This window comes from Sander vitreus, chromosome 5, assembly GCF_031162955.1.
Source record: "Sander vitreus isolate 19-12246 chromosome 5, sanVit1, whole genome shotgun sequence".
NCBI classification, from domain to species: domain Eukaryota; kingdom Metazoa; phylum Chordata; class Actinopteri; order Perciformes; family Percidae; genus Sander; species Sander vitreus.
Genome location: NC_135859.1, coordinates 29631736 through 29652128, shown reverse-complemented (window position 1 = coordinate 29652128; position 20393 = coordinate 29631736). Strand labels below are relative to the sequence as shown.

Here is a 20393-nt window from a genome sequence, read left to right as displayed (position 1 = left end):
AAAGCCCGTCTACGGAAAGCCGTTCCACTCCCTATTCAGCCCCGTTGTGCCGAATTTGGTTGCAGTTCCACCAGAGTTCCACTGGGGGTGATCGCGGTCCAGTGCTAAATGAATGGGACTCTATGGCGCTAGACGGCTAAATTTGTCTCTTTCGCCCGATTGTCGTTGAGAAATCTCAGATTTGATTGTAGTTTTTGCAAGTTCAACATGGATTATAGGTCAAAAGTTGAACGAACGAGTACTTATGTCATTTTGAATTCTTACAGGTTGAGTCGTTGTTGCCCATAACACGCTAGCATTCTGCTAATGAATGCTGATTGGTCAGGACTGACTACGATCGGAGATCCCGCTTGAGATCCCGAAGCAGAACCAGAATGTCAGAGTGAATATTTCGGCGTGGTCTTTAAAACATTAGCAAACCTCTTTCTAGCACGTGTATTAACAGGGAGAGCCTAACCTGTCAGCTGTGTTGTCGATGCCTCGAGAGAAAAAAGGAAGCGACTCAGAGCTTGCCGTAAAGCAGTATCTCTGGCCGTATGTGTATAACGTCATTGACATTTTAAAAGGCTTTTTAGAACGAAAAAGCCACTTTAAAAAAAATCTAACACCCAGCAGTGTGTATGTTCTTAGCCTCCCTTTTCGAATGCAACATTCAAATTACTAGACAAAACATTATATCCTGAGAAAAGTGGATTTTGAGGGCTATAGCTCCGTAGAGTCCCATTCATTCTGCACTCGCCTGTGAGCACCCCCTATATCGAACTCTGGTGGAACTGCAACTAGTTCAGAAGCCGTAAATAACGAGAGAGTGGAACTTCTTCCCTTATTAGAAATTCTTTGGTTATTATGATCATATGAACCATGGTAGATATCACAGGAAGGCTATCAGATGAACTTAAAGGGATTTTTCCCTTATGCTGACTGTAGAAACAGACAGCTGTGCACTGTAACTAAGTAGGCTACATTTACTCACTTTATTTAAGTACAAATTTGAGGTACTTGTTCTTTAGTTGAGTATTTCCATTTTTTGCAACGTTATAATTCAGCTTCGCTACATCTCAGACGCAAATGTACTTTTTACTCCACTACATTTTAGTTACTTTTCAGATTACAATTTTTCATACCCTTTCATAGCTTGTCCTTTTGCTAGCCCTACAGAGATAACCTCCGCCTCTCTGTCTACAGATGAGCTAGTTACTTGGTTTAATACCACTGTCACAGATGTTCTTGATATTGTTGCCCCTTTTAAACTGAAGCGACCCAAAGTCAAAGCCCAACCTTTGCTTAACAGTGATACTCGTGCCCTTAGACAAACGTGTAGAAAAGCAGAGGACATGGAAAAAAGACAAACTGCAAGGGTCCTATGAGACATTGAGAGATCACCAGGTATCCTAGCAACGCCTTGTCAAAGCATCTAAAGCAAAGCATTTTTTCTGATATCATAGCTAAAATTGCACATAGCCCTAAAATGTTGTTTAGTACAATAAATACTGCACTAAATCATGCTATTGCACTCCCCGATGATACGTTTGAAATCACAGAACAATCTTTGAGCGTTTTTATCAACAAGGTTGTTCAGATCTTGTATTTCACCCACTGATCATGACCTTTCTAAAGCCCTGCATCTCTGAATTGTTTTGTGCCTGTGGCCCTGTCAGCATTGATGGATATTGTATCACACATGAAACCTACCTATTAATCTTCAGATATTGTCCCCTCTCGTCTTTCGAAAAAGGAATTTGATACTATTGGCACCAGCCTCTTGTGTGTAATAAATAGCTCTTGTATGAATGGCACAGCCCCATCTAGCTTTACTACATTTGTCTGACAGCTTTAGTTGCTTTTCAGATTACAATTTGTCATACCCTTCCTGTCCTGTGAAAACCATGCATCTCCAAATGTGTTGATTTTGAATGTTTGTGATAAACTGACGGATGAAGTGTTCCTTCGTGTGTTGAGAAAATTCTCCTCCTTCTTAAACTATTTAAAAACCCTCTTGAATTAGATTGGCTGTTTTTCTGAGCTGATAAAAGGTTTACTTTTTAGAGATATGTGGTTCCATCTGTTTGAACTCCTTCCATTTTCGAGACTTTATAAGGCCTCCACGCCTGCACCTCCAGACTGCGAAATAGCTTTTTTCCATAGAGCTATAACTGCATTGAATGAATCAGTCTACTAAGTGCCCCCCATAATCTGTCAGCAGTGCACAATGGACTTTATTACAACACAGTTACGGTTGCCGTAATTAAACATTAACATCAGCGTACATGGTTTAACTTCCATGTTCATGGACGTATCTAAGCTATTTGTACTATTTTAATACTACCAGACACTGTTTATAATGTTATAACTTTATTGCTATTTTCACGCATTTGTTTTTTTTACCTGATTTATTTTTTACAGCATTGACAGCAGTTGCATGCTTAATCTCGCTGTACTTGTACAATGACTATAAAGATATTCTATTCTCACAGGACAGCTATGCTACAAACATATGATGATTTTATAGAATATTGCATTGCTGTAGATTCAACTACCCAACAGTATAAAGTAGTTTAAATTTACACAAGCTTAATCTGCCTTGGGTTCCATACTCTCTTGACGCAGACGTTTCTCTGTCTCTGTGGGACAGTTTAGGTTCAATACAACACCTCTGTCTTGTGGTTTCCCACAGGGTTCAATTTTCAAGTATAATACTGTTCACCCTATAAATGCTGCCTCTTGGACAGATCATTTAGCCGTTATAGTGGTATCTTTTATCTTCATGCTGATGATATTCAGTTATTTTCCTCTTTTAAAACCCCATGATTATAGCTGCCTCAGCTGTCTCTGCCATTATTTATCTGCTGCTGCTGTGATTTTAATCTTGTCAGCCCCGTGCTATGTATTGTTGCTATCTGTCGTTTTTAAACCCAATTTACTTAAACATCTACAGCGGTAAAATACAACATGCACATTAATGCAGCAGTAATATGAATCAAAAAATATCATAGTAAAACAGTGAGAGGGAACATTTAACATTACTTGTCATGTTTACATTTTGCTGATGCACACTTTTATTTAAGTAAGGTTTTGAATGCAGGACTTAGCTAACGTTACTTGTAACGTTAGTGGAGTAACGTTAAAGGATCTGAATACTTCTTCCTATATATTGCCTGGACACCCACATTTCTATACACTCTTTCTCTCGCTTTTGATTATTAGGGAAACTGACGATGGAAAAGAATACACGGAGACGTCAATGAGTCGCAACATTTAGTCCTAACTTAATCTAACGTTACATTAGGTTAGCTTCAAGTCTTGATTCAACTAGCTACACTCTGCCGGTATTAGTAACGTTAAACTAACCAGGTACGAGAAAACTCCAATACGTAGCTAGCTAGCTAAATAACCGTGTTCACGGTCAATAATGAGCCGGTTTCAGTAAGCTAGCTAAGGTAGAGTCAGGTAATATTAGCCGTGACAATTTGCTTAACGTTACCCGGTGATGCTGTTGGGGGCAGAAAATCAGGCTTGACGTCAATCCCTCTTTACAACAGCGTCCCTTTGACTCCGACACACCGCAGATGACACACGCACACACACGAGTAGCTAGATAAAATGTCAGCAGCAGGATATCTCCGGTAAATTCACAGGCAGACGCGATTGTTTTCGTCTTGCCATTCAAACACATCTAAGACATAGCAGCAGCAGCAGCAACAACGTGTGGAGGATGTGGTGGGGTCGTTCAGTAGTGACGTCGGCAGTTGCCTTCTGGGTTTTCAAAATGGTCGTGTCCCCCTCATGCGGCCGACAGCAGGTACTGCAAGACCAAGACCATTTAAACAGTGTGTCAGAGAAGCATACACAATGTCTCTTTTATAGTATTGCCATATGCATGCAGTTCTTGATAAAAAATAATATCCAAAGTTTTTTTGTTTGGACCCCTCTTATTTCTTCCTGTGAATGTGAAATTGTCCTGGAATTGTATTTTGAATTGAATTACACTGGTTTTACCAGTAGGCTATAATCTTTTCGTCTCACATAATCCTCATAATATGGTATATTTAACGTATAATATTTCTCGTCATATATTATTAAGATATCAACACTCAATATTGTGCACACACATAATTTAACTATAAAGGCCACATCGTAGTGACTTGGAGCAAATAATGGGCTCGTCCGGGATTTGAACCCGGGACCTCTCGCACCCAAAGCGAGAATCATACCCCTAGACCAACGAGCCATACAAATAATAGGTCAGTCACAATTTAAAAGTACGGTGCTTGTTTAACCATGGCTTTAAGGCCTCTGAAAATCTGATTGTTTTAATTTGTTTATGCTTATTATAGTTTTTGACCATCGTGCGTTATTATGGATCCAACTGCAGTTCTAGGCAAGACCCTCCCTTCAATAGCATTCGCGCGCTAGGTTTGGCCAGGCGTCCATGCAGTGACCAAAAGGCGCCACCTTGGCGTAGCTTTGCAAGACCATCTTCCATAACGCCTCGTTTCAGTTCTGCGACGAAGGAATGTCCGTGACTAGAAATGTACCAACAAAGCAATTAGAAATATTATATTAAAGAGTTGGGTTAGAGTATTACCCTAACCCAGTAAGAAGAATATATATATATACAAAAAATAAAATAAAATTATATATATATATATATATTTATTTATTTTTAATTTGAAGATTAAGAAAATAAGGAAGAGTTATATCTCATTTCCACTTCTTCCTAAGGTAAAAGAGGTCAACTTTAAAATGTTAAATTAAATTTACCCAACAGACGATTGGGATTACATTTTGATACAAATAAGAGATTATTGAATATAGAATGACAATAGAATATGTAGATTATTTTTGTTCTCGTAGCAGCTATTAATAATTGGTAATTGTAATGGAGTAATTTAGTAGCCATGTATGGACCTCAGAGAGGAAAGTTTAATTTTATTTGTCTTTTTTATGCAAGAACATTTAAAAGTATGGATTTTATTCCGTTTACACAATGTTGGAAATACTTATATTCGACTATATTTCAGAAGATGCTGTTTGTTGTTCCGTTTTTTACTTATTTCAAGATTATGAACACATATCTTTGATTAGACAATTAAGGTAGCAACAGTGAATTTTGCACACATGCATAATAAAGATGAGGAATATATTACAGTAATTCGTCCAGGAACCCGGGACCTCTCACACCGAAAGCGAGAAAGCTATCAACAAAGAAATCGATAGCATATCGATATTTTCCATGGATGTATTTTCCGACTCCCTGGTGACGTGTGCGTGTGATGCGTCAGGCGGAAGTTGTTTAGATTGCGGAAGAGTAGCCACAGATGCTGTAGGCGCAGCCCCACTGAAGCAATTTGTGCTAGGACTCTGTAATTCGATCGTATTTTGATTTAGCTATATGTAGACCTCTGGGAGCTTCAGTTTACAGCTCGATCAGGTAGGTGAAGAATGAAGACAAAGTTTCTCAGTGGCGTTTAGCTGATTAACCGTTTTAAACTCACGGTGCTGTGCTAAATTAGCGTGGCTAACGCGACGTCGTTGAGAGGCATTGGTCACTTTAGTGACAGGGCTAGCTAGGTATCAAGAGCTCATGGAGAGGAAAACATATTTGTATGACACCCAGAGCATGTCAGTAGACCAGGAGGTTTCTACATGAGGTGATAGTAATGTTATGTGAGTCATTACTTAAGCTGAAAAGGGCCCATAGTTGCGCATCTGCAGCTGGACATTGTCTGGGTGACACAGAATCTGTAGATGATAAATAAACAGTAAGTCTGGTGATAACTGTTAACTCTTTTATTAGGTTACTGTTGGGTAGTTTAATCTACAGCAATGCATCATATTGTATAATACCCTGTTTCTAGCGTCACTGTCATGCGAGAACCACGTTATCTCTTAAAAGTCAACTTTTCATGGTGTCAGAAAAAAAGAGCCCTGTTTTCAGCTTGGCGATGATGCATTTTCCAGCTGATCCAAGAGGCTTATTAAATAGTTTATTACATTTAAGAAGTAGGAGAATTTTCTCAACACATAAAGGAACACTTCATCCTATAGTTCATTACAAACATTCCAAATCAACACATTTTGGAGATGCATGGTTTTTGCTTGATAGAGAGAGGATGAAAAATTGTAATCTTTTTCAACTTTTTTTTTTTTTTTTCCTGTGTTGAACCGGCTAGCCAAGAATCATGGCAGCCATCCATACAAGCCATCTGACTATTAGTCAGCATGCTGATGAAGCGTTCTCACAGTTGTCTTCATTTGATCAATAAAGAGTCAAAAACCTCAACTCATACCAAATGGACCCTCCGCAGCAGAGTCATTGTTTTTTTCTTAATAAACTCAATACAGGGTATGAAGAGAGAAACACTGCCTCTTTGTGCTACTTTGTACAGCATATTGTGTGGTTTTGCACACATACTGAATTGATTGACTAAAAACATACATGCATACCGCACTTAAGAATGAATTATGAAGCCTTCGTATCAACACATCATAGCCATATTAGGTTTGAAGTATTTTTGACCACTAATATTTCAGCATCATTTGTTGTTTCCTGACAAATTGAATTCATAATAAACATTTGATTACCATTGAAAGGCATTGAAACTGGAAGAAAACGTGTCTCTTGGATCAGTATTATGAACTCAAACGCACTGTTTGACATCAACAGTAACACAAATATACAGTATGTTGTCTGCTACGCCAAAGGGGTCAGTTGAGTTCACCCAAATCACACCAAACAAAACAATTCTCACCCATTGTGGGGATGCCATGCAGATAGTTTTTGGTTTTTCAATGTGTTTTTGTTCAGCAGATATCCTGCATTGACTGTATTACTTGTTGTAACTGATTTCAATGAAAACTGACTGTGGAAAAATATTGTTATTGAGGTTCAGAAATTGGTGGCAGAAGTTTAAGAGACAGATCCCTCAGTACTTTATACTGAAACTATTTACATTGCTTACAGGGATACAGTGAGTCAGAAAGTTAAAAAAAACAAACAAACGGACACTTAAATTATGAAGTAATCAAAATCTAAGTTGGGGCATTTGTTTTACAGAAATGTATTCTAAGTAAGGATTGAATAGATAGATGGATATATACATAGATGGACTTTATTAATCCCAAACTGGGAAATTACTGTGTTACAGCAGCAGTCAAATATAATAATAACCCAGTGATGGAAAAGCTTTTTGGCTGGCAGTGTTCATGCTTCAGGTTTATCACCACAGCGTTAAGTTGCAGACTCCACTGAATACAGTATTAAATCTTCAGCTTGTCCTCTCAGTGTTCCAGGTTGAGCTGTCATGATGGCGGACCACACTAACGTCAGTCTGCAGCCGGAGGAGCGGGTCCGCGCTCTGACCAAGAAGGGAAGCTCAGTCGAAGTTAATGATGATGTGCCCCCGCGCCGCTATTTCCGCTCCGGCATGGAGATGATCCGCATGGCTCGCATCTACGCAGAGGAGGGCAACATTGAGAGCGCCTTCGTCCTTTATAATAAATATATCACGTAAGTGTCTACGGTGATAGGCTGGACTGAGCTGTTGATCAGCTTGTAATGAGATTTTATTTGTTTGATTATATTTGGTACATTAATTGAACAGAGTGACTTCAGCATGTCCTTTCTCTATTTTGTGATGCCGCCGATGAACGATGAGTAGTTTTTGTTTTCAGGAAACCAACCAGTCTATGTAGTCTGTCATTTCTCTGAATTACAATTTTTGGGCCATAGTTTTGAACAAGCATTCTCAGAGCAAGCATAAACAAAAGTGATTAAGTTAAGTTAATAACAAGATTTTTTACTTTTTACGAAGTCTCTTTATAGAAAGACTTCCCAAACATCGGGAGTACAAGACCGCTAACATTCCTGAGAAGAAGGACACACTAAAGGTAGGCATACAGTGTTTATACTGATCAAATGCTTTTCATTTTCTCAAAGGAGAGCAAGGAATTAACTTGCGTCCAGTAGTACATATGCAATGCAGAGAATATACATTTACCCCACTCACCCATTAAACCCTGCCGATGGCAGAAGTGTAGAGGACACCTGACCTCAAAAAATGTTTTTACTCTCCTATATTACATATTTTAATTGTTTTTAAGGAAATAACTAAGCAAACCATTTTTCTGTCTTCTCCAGAAACTGAAGGATGTTGCTTTTCCGCAAGCAGAGATTCTGAAAAAAGCTCTTTTGCTGAGATTTGAACAAGAGTATGCACAACATCTTGTCAAAAAGGTAAACTGTCTGTTAACTTCTTTCCCGCTGTTATAAATCCGTTAACAGTCTCTTGTAGCAATTGCTTTTTTAGTTAATGCATTTTGACACTCAAAGAACCATATTTTGGTTAGACATTAAACATAATGTAAAAAGTATCTAATACATTTACAATACAGCAAGCATTGTACACTGATTTTACAGTGTGTTGACACGAACCCTAAATGGAGTGAAACATTAATCAGAAACTGCATACCACGGTTGTAATGAATGGCACATTTCTTCATTAACAGAGTAAATGGACCGAAACAATGACATTAACCTTGAAAAGTCACATTTTGTGTGACAGTGATTGAAACAGATATAAAGTTGAAATCAAATTACACCGCACCTGAATTTCTCTGCAACCGAACTGCTGTTGTAGGAGAACGATAGAAGAAAAAAGAGGAGACCTTGAAGACAAACTTGTGCGATGTGTTTTCGATGTCCTCAGAAAGCGGAGGAGGAGGCCTTGGCGCAGGAGCAGTCCAAGCAGCGCGCACTGGATGCAGAGCGGGAGCGCGTGGCCAAGATGCAGCAGCGGCAGCGGGAGCAAGAGCAGTTCAGTGCCTTCGAGGTGATGATCCGCCGCCAGGAGCTGGAGAAGGAACGCCAGCGCGTGCTCTTGGAGTTCGCAACGCCCGCCACGCCTTCCCCTGACATGCCCCTCCTTCCAGGCATTCAGGGCCCCCCACAAATCTCCCCCACCCCCCCCACAGAGCCCAGGGGGCCTGTCTGGCGGCACCAACCACCAATCCAATTTCCCTCCTGCAACCAACAGCACACCTGCCCCCAGCCTGCCCACCGTCGACCGGTCGCTCAAGCCCGGGTTTCTGGTCAGCCCAGGGAACAACAGTGAGTTAATCTTTTTCACACACGAGGGGCCGGCCTTCCGAGGATTTAAATACTGCCCTACTCCTGCATTAAAGTATTTATACTTCTGAGCTGTTTTCTTTCCCCCTGACCTAGTTCATTTCCTGCTTGCACCATGCCTTGGTTTAGAACATCACAAGAATCTAACTTTGTCTTTTCATCTACATGGTTTTTGCAGATACAATGGTGGATGCCCTTCGGCAGTTGGCTGTTCCTGCTGAGCTGTGCCGGAGCTTCCTGAGGTTAGCCGAGGCTAACACAAGCCGCGCTGTTGAAACTTGTGGCATCCTGTGTGGCAAACTGGTAAGACTCTGAAACACGGCCACTGTGTTGATACAAAAATTATTGACGCACCTTCTGAATAGGAAGCATAAAAAGGAGTATAAATGAGATGATAAAAAAAAAGTATAATATAATAAAATGTTTCTTCATTGTGTCTTTAAATTCTGAGTTTTAATCATCAGTGAAACTTAAGATTTTGCATCATTGAATGGAGATAGTTAAAGAGTTTATTATGAAAATAAAACCTTGCCTTTTCAGGATGTTTTCCATAATTCATATTCATATGTAATGTATGTGGATTTCAAAACTGAGACATCAGCTGAGCTCCCACCCCAGAGGGGCAGAACATAATCTGAGACTTCTCTCACTGTTCCAGTTCCGCTGTGGCTTTTGTTTGAATTATATCATTTGCTGGTCAGTTTAACTTAAAGTGCTTATCACTTTTTAATGAGTATGGCCGAGAATTTTTTTGGTTTTTTTTGCCAGCAGCAAACCAGTTAGTGCTCTGTTAATTAAGTCCTTGGATAGCATTTTGGCAGACGGTTACTACTGTATGCATCATTTAAAGGATTGTAATAGTGTGACGTTTTTTTTTGTGTTTGTTCCAGACCAGAAATGCGTTTACCGTAACCCACGTCATCGTACCAAAGCAGAGTGGTGGACCGGACTATTGTGACACAGAAAATGAGGAGGAACTCTTCCTTATACAGGACCAGTATGATCTCATCACCCTGGGCTGGATACATGTGAGTAAAGATGGGCAAATTCTGGCCACTGCTGTCAAATAATCACCTTCTTGCCTTGTGTAAACCACAAAGGGCGTACAGGCTGCTGTACCGTAAAGGAAATAATCCCTCTAAAGAAACATGAAGAGAGCACGCGATGCCGTGAATCCCATATTTGTGTTTTTGCTCGTTTAGAATCGGGTTTATTGCCAAGTAGGTTTTTACATACAAGAAATTTGCCTTGGTGTTTTGGTGCATAACAATACACATAGTACGAGAAAATAAAAGATTAAAGCAAGTACTGCAACAGTCAAGAAAATATATTATTATATCAGTATAATATAATAAAATAAAATCGACAATAGAAATGTAGAAAATATTATTTAAAAAAAAAATGCACAGTACGTCTGTTTTTAAAATGAAGAGCTGTGCAGGACTGTGCAAAATATTGTGCAAGGCATGTGCAAAAGTTCATAATATAAAGTATACAGAATATGTGTAATGCACAGAGATGATAATCCAAAAGATGTGGAGATTTTAATACACTTTAATGTAACGTGTAGTGTGTATTCCTGCTATGACACCGAATTAAGATTTTCTTAATGCTGCTACAGTGGAACTTGATCGGAGAAACCGTTTCAAGCATCGAAGACATTGTCATTAAACAATAATGCGATACAGGAACAGGATATGTTACGTTTTAAATAAATAGTGAAGTCAAACTCATGAGAATGTATCAATGTGACTCAATTCAATATCACAATATTAAAATAAATATTTGTTTAGATGTTGATAGATATTGCGATCAAAATGACTTACAATGTAATCAAACTGATGTTTAAATGCAGTGAAATAAAATAAGACAAATCTCTTCACACGTAAAATAGAATGCTTTACTTATCTTGGTACTTGCTGCAACAGAATTTAGCAAAATTATCTTTATACATTATACTAAAAAAATTTTGTTATTATGATTTATTTCCACAAAAGAAAAAAAAAATTTAACTTTAGACTATCACCCGGCCCATGTAACCACAGAGCTTGAGTTATTATATCAACAATCTACACATGATTGATTTTATAGTTGTTGAACTTTAGCTTATTTGTATTTGTACACTTGTATATTTACGTATAACGCCTGTGCCCTTACTTTTTGTCTACAACATAAATAGAAGAAGAGGAACAAGGAAGCATACAGTATGTCTTACACGTGCATTGATAACCAGTTGAGGGAAACTAAAGTATGTCCACTGTGTGCTTCCCAGACTCACCCCACACAGACGGCCTTCCTGTCCAGCGTCGACCTCCACACACACTGCTCCTACCAGATGATGCTGCCGGAGGCCATCGCTATCGTCTGCTCGCCTAAATTTAACGAGTGAGTTGAGCTGGTGTCTTGTCTTTACAAACACTAGATGGGGGGGGGGCTCAGTCTCGTTACCCATCGTTACATGCGTTTTGTCATGTCAGCATGCCACCAGTGTATTTTTCTTAAGTCATATGCTAACGTGTGACTGTGTGTGATTTGTGTTTTGTCCCAGAATCGGCTACTTCAAGTTGACGGATCGAGGAACAGATGAGATCTCCACATGTAAACAGAAAGGCTTTCATCCTCACAGCAAAGAGCCCCCTCTATTTACAGTGAGTACACCTCTACCTGCAGTTTTATCTCTTACTGAAATATTTCTTGCGGGGAAAAATATATTTCATTGTTTCTGTTTCAAATTGGTTTATTTCATCAGTTTACTGGAGTCTAATAAGTATAACTTTCTTGATATTAGTTTCGTGATTTTAGTGCACAATTTGTCTGATCCAGTGAGACAAGGAAAACTACTGGGAACAAGTGTGATAATTGTTGGCCATAGGCAGACCTTTTATCTTGTTTTAATGAGTCTGATCTCCTAAATTCAAAACAATATATCTTTTCTCACTTTAGTGGTGTCTACCATCTATATCTGTCTTTCTGTTTTTTCTAAATATGGGCAGTCTGTTTTCTTAGGTAGGTTCTTAAAAAAAGGAAAGGGTTTTCATTTTTTTCCCATTGTTTTTTCATTTGTGTACCTTCTCAATAATGGCCCCCATTAATGTGGGAAAATAATGCATATATTTTGTACAAGCAGTACAGCAGTGTTGCTTGTTTTTTTCGGACTCTAACTCCAATCTGTTTCTCCTTTTCAGCACGCGGGACATGTCAACATCACCAATGACACTGTAACCATGATGGATTTGCGGTGATTTTTCTTTTTGCACCAGAAAACTCAAAGACTGTTTTATGAACCTGCAGACATTTCACTTCTTTTATTCAAAAACACTACTTTTATTTTCAGGACAGTACTGAGCAAATGCCGGCCACAAGTTACCGTTTATATGGACTTCATTTGTTCTCAAAGGGAACAACATTGTGAACCTTTTTTTTTTTTTTTTTGCTCTCTTAGAGAATAGAAATCCACATATTATTGCACTTTGCAAGCAAACAACTACGATCCACTTTACTGACTGGCTCTTTAACCCCTCTGTTTTTGTCAGTATATGCTCTACTTCCTTACTACTGTTACTAATAAAAATGTGTGTTTGTCTGTCTGTTAACCCAACCTTTGTTTCATAGATGCCATCATAGTTTGGTTCTGCCTGACAGATGAAGTGCCAAGAACGAGAACATTCACTTGCTGTTGAGTTGTTCATTTTGCAACAAGAAGTTTGTTATCTTTGTTCTTTTGACTGGTGTGTTTCCGTCATAAGCTGTTGAAGTGCTATGAGTAATGGGAGAAATGAAAGCCAGTTGTAACTCAGGTATGCAGGCAGTGTTACTGCTCTGTGTGATTTTTTTTTTCTTCTATACAACCACCATCACTGCAAAGTATCCTTTATCTACAAAGGGTTTTGTTTGAAGTTTAATTCCTGCTTACAGTATGATGGATCCACCTTTGACTTATTCTTTGTTTATGTTTTTTTTTTGGGGGGGGGGGAGTGGTTGATAGTACCTGTATAACGTGTCCATGCTTCAGAAGACGTGTGCACGTGTGTACCTTCTGCTACACGTTACTACACATTACTAACCACCTGGCCAGGGATCATGCCTCTAATGATTTTTGTTTGCTCCTTTCGCTTGTTAGAAGAATTGAATGATTAGCCATGATTCTGAGATTACTTTAAATTAAATGTCATATCAAAATAAACTCATTGGAGATGAATTTATTCTGCATTGTTTTGTTTGTCATGTTTGTCCAGTTAGTTGCGTGGTACAAATATAAAGTATGGTAATAGAGTAGAAAAAAGATAGATTGCATGCGAGAGAAAAAAGAAATAAATAATAGACGGAAAGTATAGAATTTAAACTATCTATGACAGAATTACTATGCACCTAATGGGTGATGGGAGAAATGAAAGCCAGTTGTAACTCAGGTATGCAGGCAGTGTTGCTACTCTGTATTATATCTCTGTATTATATATTTGGGTACTGTGCTTATTTCATCTTGCTTGGGGGACAAATGGTCTCAAACAAATATAAAAGGCAAGTCTCCTTCAAAAACTATCCATTTTATTTTACCAAGGTCATGAAGACTTATGTTGATCGCAACACATTGGTCATTTCAAATACATATTGCCATGTCAAATAAATATATTAATACAAATATTAATTTTTGCAATGAGCTCTCCACAAAATGAAATTAAAAAAATCTTTATTCTTAATATATGTTAAACTCTTTTCTCACAAAATGATGATGCATGGAATAAATGTGGGGTTTGCTAATAAACAAATAAAATGCAACCCTTCATCCAGCGGGGGCGACAGAGTGCCGTTGTTATAAGTCGTATCCGGTTAATGACAACGACGACGTAGAACGTAAACAGGAAGTCACAAAAAGGCGAGGAAGGGTTTGTGTTGTTGACGTTAAAGTCTGTCGTTTTTTCCAGAATAATCTTTGAGATCTACACAAAAACTCAAAATGGGGAAGCGACAGCACCAGAAAGACAAAATGTAACTATCAAAGTTATCCTGAACAATAACGTTAACGTTGCACCGCAACACTGTTGTTGTTAGCCTAGCTAGCTAATAGTGTTTGCTAACGAGCTAGCTAGAAAACTTACAGCAGCTCATTTCTAGCATTAGTTTCGGTTTACCTTTATTAAAGGTTGTTACATTGTCTCTCCTCTTATTTGTCTGTGTGTTTTATCCGCCTTACAGGTACATTACATGTTCAGAGTACACACACTTTTATGGAGGGAAGCGATCAGGTGAGTTTTATTTCATATTTTTTTCATTCCAGTTTCAACGTTAACGTTTCCTGGTTAAAACAAACGCTAATAGATATAGTTATGAAGTTACTGTGTAGTCTTTGTCTTTATATATTGTTTTATTCTTACCCAGTGGTGGAAGAAGTACTCAGATCTTTTACTTGAGTAAAAGTAACAATGCTAAAGTGCACAAATACTGTAACTGTAAGTATTTGTGCACTACTGTAACTAGTCAAAGTTCTGCATTCAAAATCTTAATTAAGTATAGGTACAAAAGTATTAGCATCAAATATACCAAAAGTAAAAGTACTTATTATGCAGAATACCCCGTTTCAGAGTACGTGTAGGGGTCACGAACCCCATGTTGGAAACCACTGTATTAGAATACATTAGTTTTAGCTACAGAATTTGAATCCAAATCATATTTAGTACCAAAATAAGTTTTCACCTGCATGGAATTTGCCTTGGTGTATTTTGTGCATACAGACTATATATTACAATAAAAAAAGTATGTAAAAAGACAATATAACAAATACGTACATTACATTATAACTGTTTAAGAAAGGGAAAGAAGGAAGTCTGTACGGTTTAGTGCAGGGTGTGCAAAAATATTGATCAGGGCATGTGCAAAAGTTCACAGTATGTATAATGTGTGCAATGGTCAGGGTAAAGAGTCTGTCAGTGCGGGTCCCGGGCCTTGTTGATGAGGTCCACTTCAATCAGGAAGAAACTGTTTTTAATGCGTGAGGTTTTGGTTATGATGGACCGCAGCCTCCTGCCAGAGCGGAGTGTTTAAAAATAAACAGCAGGTGCAACTAATACACTGGCAACTCGGTGTTTCCTACTGCGCTGAATTTGATAGAGGCTAGTTAAACTATTTTAATATCCACGATTCCACCCATTACTGTCTTCAAATTAATGTGAAGTGTAACTGTTTCTGAAAATGTCTTACTTCTTAACTCAAGTGGATGTACTGTATGGAAATGAATTCCATTTGATGTTTTTCCTTTTTCAGAAATCCCACAGGCAAACTTCAGACGGCTTCCATTTGACCACTGCAGGTAAGAAGAGACTTGTTTACCATCTCCAGCAGAGGTGCGTTAGATCTTTCGTCTATTCTAGCAGCACTAATCTGGATACGTGAGGAAGGTTAGGGAGACTTTGACGACTTGCACGTAAGCGTTTAATGAAATCTCGATCGAGGAGAATTAGGATTAAACTGTACAGTTCAACAATGTGGTTATGTGTAGTGCCATCCCAACTCTGTAATTCCCGTCTTCCTGAAGGTGTATTCAAACTCATGCTGGAGGTGTTTAGTTAAGCCGAACCTTCAATGGAAACAAAGATATTGTGGGCGCCGTAAACACACATGCTAACGTAATCACGATCCTGAACATCTCAGCACAGACTGAAAACAATGTCAGCCTGACCATACTGCAGTGGAGCCTATCCTTAGGTGTGTGCGTTTATTCAACTATGTTTTCCCTGTGGACATTATCTAATTTCGGGACCTTGGGAGACAGAGAGACACAGGCCGAAGCCTTTTTGTTATACAGCTCCTCAGTCTCCCTCAACTCTGAAGAGCCATAGTTGACCTATGGCCTGGTCTATTGGAATTGAACATTTAGGGGCTTTTACCTGAATGAGACCTGGGGTACCCCTGTTTCAACTTACGCAGCATGAGTTTGTAAGATGGACATTCTACCACATTCTGTACAATAAGCTTGCTATTAGACCAGCGACAGAGTCTGGCCATGCTGTTCCACTAGTAGTAGAGGATACGTGACAGCAATATATTGCATAGATGTTGAAAATCTTTTCACTAAAATCTATGAATATCTGGCTGGATATGTAGTTTTGCTGAGCAATACATTGGTGTACAAACTACAAACTATCGGTATCTGCCTTTATAATGGCCGATAAATGAATATTTCAAAAATAAAAACGGACTAAACGCCCTTCAACCATGTTATGAGTGTTGGCGTTGTATAGTTTGTCCACCAGAGGTCGCTCTGCAACGTCCCTGTTAGCAACACTCTTTGATTTTTTTGTTGTTATTGTGTTTTTGTTCAAAGGACTTTAATTTTCATAACTTAAGATTGTATTTTTATACATTTTATTTATCAGAACTTTAATATATTTTGATGTTCTGTTGTGACAATACAACAAACAAGTTCATTTTTAAACTGCATTATTATATTATTTTAGTGAGGACTCATAAATAACTAATGTTAGGGAAATCTGTTTGTTTTGTTACGCGTTTCTGGATTTAAAAAAAAAATATAATCTGATATATCAGAATATCAGATTTTTTAATCACCAAATATTTGTATCGATATCGGCCTTAAAAATCCTTTATCGGTCGGCTCTAGTGTGTACAGTTTATACCATTTGACCCATTTTGACATATTGTGTTTTCTCTGAAACATTTCAGCTTGTCCCTGCAGCCGTTTGAGTATCCTGTCTGTACTGAGGAGGGAGTCGTCTTTGACCTGCTGTAAGTAGATGATGCTAATTTAGAGGGAAAAAAAACGTTTTACAATAGGCATTACTATGACTATAAGCGACCTTTTAACTGACAGCTGTCATTGGGTGTTTATATAATAGCCAAGCAGGCTACTAGACAAACCTGGGAAGAAAAACCGGTGAAATGTCATGATCTAATTAGACAAACCAAACCAATCAGCTATCAACTGTGTCTTATTGCTCACTTTGACTTGGTACTAGAGGGTTGTTAAGGAGGACTTTGATGGGTCCGTCTGTTGCGTGATTTGTTTGTCTACTCAACACTAGTTCAGACATCTCTGCAACTGTTACATGGAACTTTTAGAAATCATAGAAAGCTAATTGTTAAAGGCCAAAAATAAGATGAGGATGAATGGTGTTTGTTGTTGAAAACATATTGTAGCTCACATCTATTGCGATTGCTTCTAGTTTGACCTTAAAGTGCTCATATTATGCTTTTTGGCTTTTTCACTTTCCTTTATTGTGTTATAAATCTTTTTTTTTTTGCATGTAATAGATTTACAAAGGGAAAAAGCCCAAAGTCCACCCCAAAGGGACTTACCATCTCCAACAGAAAACACTGTTCACAAACTGCTCCAAACAGCTCTATTGTAGTCCAGCCTTTACTTCAGAGACAAATGTTCGTCACTTTGTAACACACGTTATAATGCTCTCCTAGCTGCTAGCATGGCACACACTCATACTCTGCTTCTTAATGGTTAGTAGTCCTTACCTAGCTACTGTGCATGTGCGACTCTCAACAAAGATGGAACAGAAGTGAGATGCCTCACTCTGTAGCTAAAACAGAGAGCTCAACACACAGGGTGAAAAGAGGAGCTGCAGCAATGTGTAGTACAACAAAAATATGGTGAAAACTTAAACCATGTAAACCTATTCTGTTACAACCTCTAAATACAATTATGAACCTGAATATGAGCACTTTAAGTAAAGACCACTTCCTTTCTACCTTGTGTTTCAGGAGCATTGTCCCATGGATCAAGAAGTTTGGTACTAATCCGATCTCTGGAGAGGTGAGCAAACAACAGACATCATACTACTTTCTGGATTTTACATAATTGTAAATTGAATATTGTAATATGTTATAGTATCTTATAGACTAAACTATTGAGAGATTAATTGAAAGATTTAATAATTTGGTGCAGCCACAAAACGTTTGAAATTTAAATTGCTAAATCTTTTTAGTTCACACAAGCTACCAAAATGAGACGTTTCATGTAACTTTTAAAACCCCAATTTTAGAGGCCCCACAAAATGTACCACAAGTATAATAATACTTGCAGACACTTTTACTTTTACTTCACTACATTTCCCCTAAGCATCTTAGTTAGTCGTTACCACAAAATAAAATCAGAAGAAATGGAAAAAAGCAGGTTTGGGTACTCATTGCTCCTAGATTGCAAGATAATGCACGCTCCATTCCAGTTGGTGATGTAATGCCTGTTTGTTGTGGCAAAAAAACAGGCCAAAACTGAAGAAGAAGAGGAGGAAGCATAATAACTGATAGTATAATAACTACTCTGGAGCCAACGTAACAGACGATGAATACATCGACGATAACGTTACACACCTTTTGGCCATAAAGTTCATAATCAAAGTTTTATTTTGAACTTTTACTTCTAATACTTAAGTACATTTAATATCAGAAAGTTACTTTTGATACTTAAGTACAATCAGATACTTTTAAGACGTTTACTCAAGTAATATTCTAAAAGGTGTCTTTATCTCCTACCAAAGTCATTTTCTGGTAAGATACTTGTACTTTTATTCAAGTATTGCTTTCAAGTACTTTAATACAAGACTGGTTATGAGTTGTTCAGGTGAAGAACTTGTCTTCCTATTGAATAGCTGAATATAACAACTGAAAAATGTCAGAGCTTGAAAAACTTCAGCTCTGGTTCACAGTTTAAAAGATTCCAAAAGTAGAGAAGTCCACAAAGATGACCTGTGAGAATGTAATGGAACGATAAGGGGAAATGTTTTACCATTATGTTTTTATGCCTCAGTTTTTTTTTGCCTTCATCTTTCCTACAGAAACTGGAAGCAAAGTCCCTCATCAAACTCAACTTTGCCAAGAACAACGATGGTAAATATGCATGTGTTAAATGTACTTTAACCTTTGAGGATTCACATAGAAACTAGGGGGATAATAAGTTGATGTTGTCATTAGAGCTTAATAATCCTGATTCTAATCACCAAAATCAGCCAGTAGTTTTGGCATAAAAAGGTCAAAGCCTCTCTTATCTTACTGCCCTGCTGTGTGTGTGTGTGTAAGAGCGGCTCGAAAAAGAAAATTAGACTTAGAGCTTTAAAGGGTAATTTCTTTTGGGTAGATAAGAGCAAATTAAAGCAAGTAGAGGAGGAAGATGTGGGAGAGGTGATATCATTTGGCAGGGAGCACATTATATGAGGCATTTCTTGACTTCTGGAGGAGATGAGTTTACAGCCCGTAGCAGATTCAAAGCGACTCTGGCGCTCTGCTTGTTTCTGATTCTCTTTTCATTTTCTTCTAGGAAAGTATCACTGCCCTGTTCTGTACAACGTCTTCACAAATAATTCTCACTTCGTTGCCATCAAGGTCACCGGCAATGTGTTTTCTTATGAGGTTGGTGAACTCGCACACTTTCCCTGCATTGATCCTCACACAAATACTTTTGTAAAACAGATCCATGGCTAAAATTACACACACACACACACACACACACACACACACAAATGTTATTGATTTTCGTGTGAATACGGTGCAGATGCCCACATGGGCTCACAAGATGCTGCCTTACATCACACTGAATTTGTTGTGTATAACAAATGTTTCTCCCTGCAAATTGAGGATTACACGGGGGGGCACACCTGTTTTAAGGTTTGTCTGAAGGGAGGCCCATAGTCTCAGATTTTGAAAACCCCTTAATAGAAAACAAGCAGAAATGAATGTCTATGTCAAGCAGTTTGAGTGACAATGAAGAATAAATAAAATGACCATAAAATAAACTTTATTTTCCCTTTTCATTACATTGGTGATCTTAAGTGTGTGCCAAGAGAGGCTTTTGTTTTCTTAAATATTTCTGTTTCTACTCTAGGCTGTTGAGCAACTCAACATTAAGACCAAAAGTTTTAAAGATCTGCTGACAGACGAAGAATTCACCAGAAAGGACATCATAGTACTTCAGGTGGGTTTTTGCTTTGTTTTGGTTTGGTTTGCAAAGTTGAAAGCACATTATTTCAGGAAAAGAATCTTGTTTAATCATTTTTTTGTTTTTGTTTTGTCTTTGTAGGACCCCACAAACCTGGATAAATTCAATGTTTCTGACTTCTTCCACGTAAAAAACAACCTGAAGGTTTTGGATCCTGGTGGGTAATCAAACCAATCAAACAGTTTGTTAAGTTACTATTTGTTATGGGGAATCGTGGGGAATTTACTTTTAAACCGGAATCAGGAGTAACTTCAATTTGGAGTTGAATCTTTATGGAATATGAAGGTGCTTTGGTTAAATCATTTCCTT

General features: G+C 38.1%; 3 protein-coding genes and 1 non-coding gene across 6 annotated transcripts in view; 2 read left to right on the top strand and 2 right to left on the bottom strand.

The window, feature by feature from the left end:
- The window catches only part of slc39a14 (solute carrier family 39 member 14), a 34789-nt gene extending 31223 nt beyond the window's left edge, over nucleotides 1-3566 (bottom strand). For 2 of the 3 annotated variants that reach the window (XM_078251419.1, XM_078251420.1), the window contains exon 1: nucleotides 3482-3566. The gene's annotated coding sequence lies outside the window, so the exon portion shown is untranslated. Of the gene's footprint in view, nucleotides 1-3348; nucleotides 3372-3481 lie in introns of those variants that run through there. The other variant, XM_078251421.1, reaches the window with a different exon arrangement.
- Nucleotides 3567-4156: 590 nt separating this feature from the next.
- Nucleotides 4157-4228, bottom strand: trnap-ugg (transfer RNA proline (anticodon UGG)). The gene has a single exon. It is a non-coding gene; the product is annotated as a tRNA-Pro (tRNA).
- Nucleotides 4229-5289: 1061 nt separating this feature from the next.
- Nucleotides 5290-13336, top strand: LOC144518616 (STAM-binding protein-like A). The gene is given in 11 exon segments (XM_078251418.1): nucleotides 5290-5762; nucleotides 7286-7510; nucleotides 7815-7890; nucleotides 8141-8236; nucleotides 8709-8963; nucleotides 8965-9109; nucleotides 9306-9430; nucleotides 10018-10155; nucleotides 11400-11512; nucleotides 11676-11775; nucleotides 12313-13336. Coding segments are annotated over 10 exon segments (1311 nt in total). The 5' UTR covers nucleotides 5290-5762; nucleotides 7286-7304; the 3' UTR covers nucleotides 12370-13336.
- A 631-nt stretch (nucleotides 13337-13967) lies between these two features.
- ppil2 (peptidylprolyl isomerase (cyclophilin)-like 2) overlaps nucleotides 13968-20393 on the top strand; it is a 32688-nt gene continuing 26262 nt past the window's right edge. The window contains exons 1-9 of the mRNA XM_078251417.1: nucleotides 13968-14113; nucleotides 14321-14370; nucleotides 15386-15431; nucleotides 16805-16867; nucleotides 17855-17906; nucleotides 18928-18979; nucleotides 19407-19498; nucleotides 19971-20060; nucleotides 20166-20241. Of these exons, the coding sequence (XP_078107543.1) occupies nucleotides 14082-14113; nucleotides 14321-14370; nucleotides 15386-15431; nucleotides 16805-16867; nucleotides 17855-17906; nucleotides 18928-18979; nucleotides 19407-19498; nucleotides 19971-20060; nucleotides 20166-20241 (553 nt within the window). The 5' untranslated portion in view covers nucleotides 13968-14081. The remainder of the gene's footprint in view (nucleotides 14114-14320; nucleotides 14371-15385; nucleotides 15432-16804; nucleotides 16868-17854; nucleotides 17907-18927; nucleotides 18980-19406; nucleotides 19499-19970; nucleotides 20061-20165; nucleotides 20242-20393) is intronic.